The following is a 10,950-nucleotide window of genomic DNA, read 5'->3' on the forward strand; positions in this document are numbered from 1 at the left end:
TAAGTTTTATAGTTAAATTTTACAGTTTATTTGGTAAAAATATACATTTGAGTTACATTTAGTGTAAATAAACGGCGATTCTCACACAGACGTGAAAGTTCACTAAACTCATATAATAAATATATAACTTTAAAACTGCATTTTGCATTTGGGGCCGGTTTTATGCGCGCCATCCTGTGTTTATGTACTAAATCTACATTTTTTCTACATGTAATAATTTCGCTGTGGGTCTAACTAAATGCAATCCTACTTTATCCTGCGCGCGTACCCCTGACACAAAGCGCGCCAAAGATTCAATGATACTTGCAGTAAAAACTTCAACATTTTTATTTTAAAGTACAATACTCCAGCTTTAATTTGAATCGTTAATTTAAAGTCTCTAGCACATCAAGTTTATTTTATCAGCGACAAATTTTTTAAAATAAATAAAAATTCTTTTTTGAGGCTTTAATGAAATGTTTTTCTAAAATCTGAAGTGCCAAAATATTTTTCTTTGCAAATACGGATTCAGTGCGCAAAACACTTCAAGAAACTATTTTTCTTCTTTTCCAGAGAACAAAATTATACAAACCAGTGTTACAAATTTAATTCTCATCATTATGATAAATTCGACAATATGAGAAAATTAAACCCGATAGGAAAAATCTGATTTCGTATATATAGAGATTCAGTATTAAGAAGTATATCTAGAATGGCTATCAAAAGGCTGAGAATAAAATTGTTGTTCCTCAGTGAATTAGATAGCAGTATGTCAGCATATAAAAACGCTTATAAATTTTCAAGTTAGTAACATCGATGTTTGAAAATTATGTTTTTCAATAATAATTGAACATTCCTCAAGAAAACATTACCAAGTTCAAAGGTTTTTGGGATTGATAATAGCCTCGAGGCGCTTTTCAGAGCGACGTGGGTTTTTAGATCAACAACCGGGCGGTCGGAAGCTTTCAGAACGGTAATGGAAGCCTCCACGGGTCGGTGGAACTGCCAATGAATAAAGTATCGGCTTGAGCAGACACTCGACTTGGGCTCTATTTATACGGGGTGACACACACACATACACACACACAAACGCACGCGCGCACGCATACCCACACCTACACACGCACACGTAGCACACCACACACACAAAACGCACACATTCCGACGCATCACGTGGATAAAAGTGGACTCTCTCAGAGTACTTTGCTTTGCCACCGGCTGGACTACTCTCTAGGGAGTCTTCGGAGAACTTTCTTTTAGGATTAAGGAGGAAGGATGAGCCTTGAGACTGAACAGTCTTTTCATCCTGCCGAGACTTTTGTTTACCTGGTTATTCTTATTGTCAGTACTATTACACAATATAAAATTAGACTCGTATATGAAAACCAATACATTTAACGGAGGTATACAGGATGCCTTACTCCCCCCGTATTAATTTCGAGCCACACGTCAATTGGGAGTATATATCTTTAGTAAATATGTCAATAAACTAATGTATTATAAGAATTATCGATTAACCCGAGTAAAAAATTGTTACGGTTAAATCAGGCAGTCTAAGGCCCCGATAAGGATAATAACAGGATTCCTTAAAAAGGCGAGAAGTGAGACATTTTATATGTGTAACAAAGTTATTGCCCCACCCTGTGTATAAACATTTTATATATGTATTGTAAGAAGAAATTGTTTTTTAATTTAGAACTTTACACACCAATGGCCTTGATCTCAAAATATATAAAGTGATTATAAAGTTCTTGTAATTTAAAATTTTCAGAACTAATAATCTTTATCGTATATAAAATAGAAGTTATGAAAGCTTAAAACTACACAAGGACTTTATAATCACTTTTATAAATGTTATACAGGGTTGACTTCTAAGTCGTCTAGTCTTTGAATCGTGTGGAAATCGCTCCTGACTTCGGGATTACTCTAGGATAATTTTGATTGAAACATTTTGTGAAATAAAAGGAAACTCAGTGCCAATAATAATAAGACATGTTGCCAAGATAATCTGAATAATTTTCTGAAAACAAAATTAGTTTATTTTCGTATAAATTAATCATATAGATTAATTCACTTATTACAATTGCAAACTTCCGTAAATAAAAGCTCGCAAGTATTTTTTTTCTGTTTTTAATGAACTTTGGGTATGAGTAGTGTAGATCAAAATGGAAACATGTATCTTTTTATGAGTGCTTCTATGCATTTTAAGAGAATCAAAACAATCCTTTCGTGAAAACCAACTTTTATTTTCTAAGTGTACTTTGTCGAAACAATAAGCAATATATAAAAATATTTTAAAGAAATTTTATCGCATACATGTGCAGTTCAATTCACTGTATACTTGAAATGGACAGTATTTCTGTTCACAATTTACTATATCTACATTATTCTGTATATAATTTTCTATAATTACTAATAAAAACCTTTTCTTTCATTTGAAGAGCTTACTTAAACAATAAATTAAACAATTTTCTTTTATTGATAGAAAATACTCACTTCTGATTGCAGCTTCCATAATGGGCCCACGCGGCTCAGCGCTGCTATGCGGCAGAGTATGGCAAGAGATCCTGTGGCTCCCGTTTTATGGGAACCCCATTTAGACGCCCTAGACCGGCGAATAAGCATTGTTCTGCAGGCCGTCCGCGACTGCATTGCTCGCGAAAACTCTTCGCAACAGGTCGTCCACAGCGATAAAATTGATTCGAAGTTATAGCCTTTGATCGCGGTCTAGAATAAATAATCGTGATGTAAAAAGATGTAAAAAGAGATCTCTCCTCCTCTTTCCCTCCTTTTACCCATGTTTCCTTTCTCTTTTTTTCTCTCAAATACCTTTATATTAAAATTTTTAATCTTTACATTAAAATATGCTGATTTAGTTCCGAGAAGATATTAAAAGTAAGGTATCTTTTCTTTTTCTTGTTACTGTCCATCTTCATAATTTTTCTTTTCGTTAATGTAGATAAATAAAATAAAACACTTTATAATTATGTATATAAATCGATTAAATTAAATTAGTCCACGAATTAATTATACAAGTAGCGTGGCATCAAAAACAAGTTTTACCTGTTAACAAGATCATTTTTATTATTTTTTACTTATATGTTCTTTTATTTCATTAAATCGTTTAAAACTGTATTACTGAAAATTGTGACGATGATCTAAACGATTATTAAATAATATATTTCTATATTAAAACAATAAATTTCTAATTAAAATTAAGGTATATTTAATTCTAATTCAGAGGTTGTTATATCTGTTACTACTGTTACATTTATATTTTTCAATGTCTGCAGAAAAACTTTGATATGTCTTAATGAATTCTAATGGTATGTTTCAACAAATTAACTTATTATAAAATTATAAATACAATAAATTACTGTTAGTTATATGCAACTTTGTTTATTATTAAGACTAAGTGAATCGTTGAACACTTGACTAATAAATTAATGTTTAGAATAAGTTTTGCCAAATAGCGTTACTTTACTTCATAACTGTTAATTTTTAATGAATCGTTACTCAGTGATAAACCAAAACCAATGAGAAATTTAACATAAAATTTATAATGTATTAAAAAATTATTTAAAAAATATTTTATATATTTTAAGAAAATTATACTTGCTATTTACAGCTTAATTGAGATTATATCACGATCTGATTTATCATATAATAATACATATTATTTTTAAAAAGTTTTATTTTATATAACAAACAAAAAATATATTGTATAGGGAAAAAACTTGAAAAGAGAATTTTCTACAGAACATTATACAGAATAAATTTAGGAGAACAAATTTAAGAAGTTAAAATTACCTTTTGAAATTATTTTCCTAAATTATTTTAATTTCATTTTATTATTACATTATGTAATATATTATAAATATAAAAAATAATAATTAAAAATAATTCTTAATATTATTATTTTTCGAGGAAAGTATGTATTTAAACATATCATGAAAATCTTACTGATGTTATTTTTAATGAAAAATTATTAATGTACAAGGAGGCTGTTGTACCTATTGTATGCATAATACTTATAAATATACAATTTAGTTATATGTGTATGTATATTTATTGCGACTTGACGATAATCAAAAAAGCACAAGTTGTCATCGCGTATAATAAACATTAATGTAAAAATAATATAATAAATAACAATGTTACAAATTTAACCCATTATTGGCCAAAATTCCATGCTGCTCTTATTGCTTATTATTATTTATTGTACTTCTTAAAAAATAATACAAAATAATTAGTAATTATACTTTAATGATTTTTAGTTAAATAATGTTATAATAATGACATAATAATTTGATTATGTTAGTATTAATTAGAGAATTAATTCGATAAATAATTTTTAAAATGGAAAATACAATCATGAAATAATACAGTAATTTGTAAGTATAAAATTTTTAATAAATATTGATTATTTAAAATTGGGGTGAGCGTGAGATACATGACTCATTATGAGAGCGACCGACCGATTGATTGTCGGCGAGTCTCAAGTTGGATTCTCTTCACCCCACATGTCTCGATTTTCCCAGAAAAATTAAGAAGAATAATAATATGCTTATTACGTCATATAAAATGTCGCTGCAGAAAAAAAATTTTTAAGACAAAAAGACCCTTGATCTTAGGGCAAGTCGTAGAGCCACAGTACCAACTTTCTTTAAAATCGCCAACGTCAGAGTGACCGGATATGGCACACTAAAGGAAACATTTATTATTCATAAAGAATAAAAACTGATTAACAATTAGAGAATTATTGACTATGCAATTCTTTGTATTATTGTTATGGCCTATCATGGGTTAAAAATTGCTATATAATAATATTGTAAATAAGATCAAGAATGTTTGCAAGTGTACAAGAAAAACAACTAGGTTACATTATGTGTGTGTGATTTTTGCATGTAAATGCGTGAGAGAGCTTTTGTAAAGTGTGCTTTTCATACACATGTTTTACGTTCCTTACGCACCTGTATACAAAAATAAATTTGAATGGAAAATATAACGGATTGTAATTTATGCGTTACTTTATTAAATAATGAAATTAATTAATACCCTTTTTTTTCTTCGTTTCAATGTTTACCGAATGAAAATAAGATGCAATCTAACTCTCGTTAATAAATTAATCATTTAATTAGAACTTGTTTTTAAAATTTAAATTCGTATCTTATTCGAAAAGAAGGAGAAATTAAAAATTGAAATTATTCAAAAAATTGACAAAAGAATCAAAAGTTTATGCTTCATTGAATTAGAAAAATATTAATTTTATTTTTAAGAGACGTGTATCTATAGGTCTGTATAATACAAATTCAATCGTGCTGCTTCATTCTTTAATTACATACTCCCTAAAAAATTTCAAATGGCAATAGAACTCAAAATGATATAAGAATTATTTTAAGAATCTTTTAATTCTCTGCAGTGTATCTGAGTTTTTAAATAACAATTTCCTGAAAAATACAATAAAGTATATTAAATATTTATTTACAAATCATCATTTTATATATTGCTATATTAGTAATTGTTGTAATATACAGTTGTATGTGTAATATACAGCTGTTTATGGAATAAAATTTTATTATGTCTTTATTGTTATAGTAAAATGTCATAATTAAATAATTCAATACACATGAAAAAGTTTATAACTATCTTCTTAATTCGCGCACAGATATTCTACAGAAAGTTGAGTAAAACAAACGTAACTTTCCAACTTTTCTTCACAGATAGATACTGTTGTATGAGATCAATCATAACGGGAAAATCGGCCAACTTTTTCTAGAGTGACACAGAATGGGATTCTTACCTTTGAAGTTTTCTACAATGAATCGATTTTCTCAATAATGTAATAAACTCAATAATAAACTCAAAAGCAACACGATTCTTAATTTTTTTTCATTTTAATTAAACATTGCAAAAATTAATCACATTTTTACGAATCTATGTATCGTGCATTCTTAATTTATCACTAGTTTTTTTCTTACAGGTACACATATACGTGCACACACACACACATACACACGTGTATGTATATAATTAGAATATATTGATTAGTTGCTTATTAAGGACTAAAGAAGGTCCTTATTGATCTTGTCAGGAAATCCATCGTTAACGTTTCCTCGAGAGAAGTTTTCCTGCGAAGAGAAGAGAAGCAAAGTTTAAGCCCTCGCTAAAGGCGAATAAAGTTACGCGGAACCGCAAATTCCCAAGTACAACAAACGCGAAGATCCGACGGATACATCAAGGCGCGAAAAGTCGCGCAAATATTTGATGAGCTTCGAGGCGAGAGAAAACGCGTGAGAATCACAAAATTAATTCGTCGATCGCTTTACATACTCATATCTGTTAAAAATAGACTGCGGATTGTTTAACAGTCGAACGGAATGTTATTGATTTCTCCGGAAAATAAGCTTTTTCTCTCGCACTTTTCTTGAGGGAGATTTCTAAATTTAATTTCTCGAAGATATTGCAGAAAAATCTGTCATAAAGATTTAAGTAAATCATTCAGATGTTTCCTATTTCAAAGAAGAAGTGTAAAAGAAGTACTAATTGCTTGGTTACCTCTGCAAATTGTGAATTTAAAGGTGGATCTTTTAACGAATTGAAAAAAACTTCGTGGTAATTAAAAATTTGTTTAATAATTATTGATATACACATGTATTATATTATTGAATCTTATTATCAATACTTATTTACTTATTTTTACTGTCAGTTATTTTTATCAATTATTCACATTAATTTATATTTTTTATGTTGGCAAAAAATTGAGATAACGATTAATTATTATAATTAAAGTACTAATTAACTTGTGTATTTAGAAATTAAGTTTTAGAAACATATGGTAAATATGGTACCGTATTCCTTATTAAATTTTAAGTGAATTGCTTGACTCTATCGTCGATTAATGTCGCATTAACGTCAGGCTAATCAGAATAATATGCTCGTCATTCAATTCGCTTTCGATGCCACTTCAACATCGCGAATCTCGTGAATTCGTGTTGTACTTGTTTTTCGCGTTTATGGATTTTTCCGATTTTCGTAGTTGCGGCTGATAGACATGATGGAAGTTTCCACATCGCAAATAAATTTCGCGGACTCTTCAAGATAATACTGAAATAATATCCACATTTTTTTACAGCTCTACAATGAAAAGTTAATAACACACGGTGACGGGAGGGGCGGATTGTTTAGAACGTTACAATATAAAATACATCATGATGGACAAGGATCGTCCCGTTGTTATTTCGAACTGAGACTGCACGATGAGATTTTATGGATCACGAGGCAGGAAGACGATTACTATTAATCGCGCCCATAATACGGAAGGCAACTCAATCTGTCTGTCAGGGAACAGACATCCTGCTCGAGACGTCTAACGTCACAGGCAAATCCGAGATCGTGTAATTAACAGGATATATACCCTCTCTCACTCCCACCGTTCTCCCGTATGCCAATCCGCTCCTTCAAAGGGAGGCTGGTTTGATCCTGTTGCTGTCGCAGACAGGAACAGATCCCAGGTTGCTAATCCCACTCAAGACGTTCGTCGAACACAACTTGTCCGTTGTATATTCGTAAATCCCGCTTATTAATTCTAAGAGCCCTAAGCTAAAATGCCAGAGTTGTATAATTTGCCAAAAATATCACAATTGGAGTGTAAAAAACGTTGCAAAGTATATCTTCTTTTTTTCACGACTAATAATATTTCGAATGTGGCATCTATTACAAAATATTATATGTATATCGTCCTATAATATTAGTAATTTATAGCTATATTTATATTACATTTAATTATGTAATACAATGACAATAGGTAGATGATGTACATATTGTAAAGAATTATTTAAAAATACATTTTTAAAAAATCTTATTAAGATTCGACCCGCGAGAAATTGAAAGGACTTTAGAAAAATCCGTTTTATTAGCTTTATAACCAAAAAAACTGTGGAAGAAGATTTGTCCCACGATTGGTCTATATGCGTTTAAAATGCAGGTAAAAATGGCGTAAAAAGTTAGCCGGAAGGTGGATATATATTTATTCGAACGCGGCGATTGACTTCTTGTACTTTACTTCAACAGCTATCATTCTTTGTGGTCTGATAATGTTCTCATGACTTTCCTCGTTTGCAGTTCTGCGGACGGCGAGAACTCAAATGGACAATCATAAAGTTCTTCCGTACTATCGATCCTCAACGGTACGTGTTCTTCTGTGAAAAATCACAAAATTGATGATGACAATTTGACTCGACGAGAGGATTATAAATGTGTGGGATTAAAATTACAACGATAAAAGCTTTTTCTTTAGATAAATTAATGTGTTTTCATATTTTCAAAAAGTATCTTACATTGTATATACACTATATATTTCTTAATAATTTGAGAAAAGTACTGTTTCTTGGATTTTCTCAAATCCTGCTTTTTCGTTATCTTGTTCTGTATAGTGCAATAATATATTCTTATAGATTTCGAAAAGCTGTTTTAAGCTTGTATACGTTGTCATTAATAGTACTTGAAATAGCACTATTTATAAATAACGTCACATTAATAGTTACCGTCAAAAAATAAAAACTTGTAATTCCATTATGATGTTGAGCAAGAAACTTTACACCTCCAATGTCTCTTCTAGGACAGACATCCACGGTATTCCGTCGTAAACAAATTCCTCGGTGAGGAAAAGTCAGTCGCGAGAAATCAGCCGGCATTTCATCGGTAATCTTTTGTACAGCTCAGCAAAGTTCTGAACAAGAACTTTCTTTGGTCCACTAATCGAAGCTTCGGCATAAACAAATGTTAAAGCACAACAGCTGACGTACCGGAAGACGTATCGAGACAGTCTTCTTCACATTCCTGTCGTTGGCAGCGAAGCTCGGTGGAAAGGTGAGTTTATTTTCTTGCGAAAAGAATGTATAATTTGATTTGTATAAATTTATAAAACGGCACTCACGATCAATATAGAAAATAATATAATACTGTAATACTCACATAAATTAATAATGTAGGAAGTAAGAAAGAGTATGCAATATTTACATAATAATACATCAATTCTCTAATATCCAGTACGGATTATTTGATATAACAAAAAAAAGGGAATAAACATTTTTTTAAGCGATACAATTGATTTACAATTGAAAAAAAGACTAAAAATTCCAAAGAGCAAAATACTAAATGAAAAAGGAGGCTTCGATCTGATGTAATTACAAACAATGAATTAAGAGGTAAGGAAAGGCAAACCACAAGCGTAAATCCATAGAGCGTCACGACGCCTTTCGTGTTCGCCTTTCGCCGAATAGTCGGAGATTTCGATAAAATGCATTTTAATGCGAAATTTGCATAATCGCTTGAATTTGCGCGCGCATCGCACGTGATGCAGCTGTGCAAAGAAGCCGAAGCACTGAAGCTTTCTTCCACCCCTTTCCATCCTCCTAAGATCCTCTTTCAACCTTCTTTCCAAGTTATTCTTTCATTCGTTAAAAAAATAGAGGGTCAATCGATTTATCGATTCAAAATTGTTCGAATTTGTAACACCAAATGAAACAAACTTTTCAGCCTTTAAAATAGCCCTTTGTTAACAAAAATGTGAAATATCTTACTTTGATTATTAAAAATGTCATGTACTGTCAATTTTAAATAAAACATAAATAAAAACTTACCATATTAATCGTAAATATGTTGTATAAGCTAAACTTTCATTTGGTTTTTGTATATTGGGCCTTTACTTAATTTTTTGTGTATATGAAAGAAATAGTATTTCTATTTCCATTATCACATCGATTAGTTGCAGAAATTCACTTGTTTGTTACCGCCGAAATTCTAACGGCTAGAACGAAATCTCGATTTAGCCACCACAGACGCGATTCGAAAATAGTAATGACAAGCAATGACAAGCTTCATAAAACGCTTTTGGAACTTTTATGAATAATGCAACATCGCTCTTTATTCGATCGACTAGATCAAGTTTACAATTGAAAAATTATGAATCTCTCTTAGTTTTTTTAAATTAATTAGTGGTTTAATTCAATATTTTTTTACCGTAAATATTGTTTTTCTCAAGATAATATAGTACAATAAAATTTCAAATTGAACATACATTTGATGAGGTGTTCATAGCTAATTCATAACTAAATTAAGCTCAAATTCATAACTAAATTATGTACCTAACTAAAAAATAAATTAACATAACTGTTACTTCTTTTATAAAAGAATTATTAAATCCTTTTCGCGCGAAAGATATTTTTACAATAAACGGATTAGATTTTTTATAATTATTAAATTTTTAACTATACCACTTTGGAAATAATTCTTAAAATTAATAGTTTAGAATTATTAACTTTGTAATTATTAAGAAATATTTATTATTATACCGTCCAACAGCACATATTTAAAAAGTTCTACCGGCAGTTGCTCGAAAAACTCCTATAATTGAAATTCAATCTGGTACAACTTGATATGCATATGGATTAAGGTGAACCGTAGACAATACAATTAAAGCAGAAGCATCAACTTGATCGACGCCATTACGATTTAACCAAACCCTTTGGTTAATTGTTAATGTTGTCGAAGTCGTCGTAATTGCTGTACAATTCGCTGAATAGCTCTGCGGTCAGGATACCGCCGTTATAGAAAGTGATTTCGATATTAGTACAGTACACAAATTACTTTGCCAAAATTAAAAGGACGTCAACGATTATGTTGATAAAAACTTCGGCATACGAAAGTCAAAGATTCTGTTTTTTAACAGAATTATAAAACTCCTGATGTAAACTATTTTTAATGGATTCAATTCCAATAAGACGATAGTGGGATTATAATATTCAAAGGATTTTATCTTGCAATCTCCACTACTAAAAACAAACATTAATTAATAGAATATATTTCAAATGGGAATAGATTTTATTATTTAAATTTCAGCTAGGACAACAGGCTAATTATTACCTACAGTTCTTATCCGATTTAGCCGAAATACCGTCACCTTCAAAT

The 10,950-nt window shown here is 30.4% G+C and overlaps 1 protein-coding gene across 3 annotated transcripts in view; it reads left to right on the forward strand.

The window, feature by feature from the left end:
• Window positions 1–2,948, forward strand: part of LOC105566413 — a 61,067-nt gene extending 58,119 nt beyond the window's left edge. For 2 of the 3 annotated variants that reach the window (XM_012020402.1, XM_012020401.1), the window contains one exon: window positions 2,488–2,948. In XM_012020402.1, coding sequence (XP_011875792.1) covers window positions 2,488–2,692 — 205 coding nt within the window. In that variant the 3' untranslated portion in view covers window positions 2,693–2,948. Of the gene's footprint in view, window positions 1–2,484 lie in introns of all 3 variants that reach the window. The other variant, XM_012020403.1, reaches the window with a different exon arrangement.
• Window positions 2,949–10,950: the final 8,002 nt, after the last annotated feature.

Source organism: Vollenhovia emeryi, unplaced genomic scaffold, assembly GCF_000949405.1.
Source record: "Vollenhovia emeryi isolate VEMERY1.0 unplaced genomic scaffold, V.emery_V1.0 DF939145.1, whole genome shotgun sequence".
Classification (NCBI taxonomy): Eukaryota; Metazoa; Arthropoda; class Insecta; order Hymenoptera; family Formicidae; genus Vollenhovia; species Vollenhovia emeryi.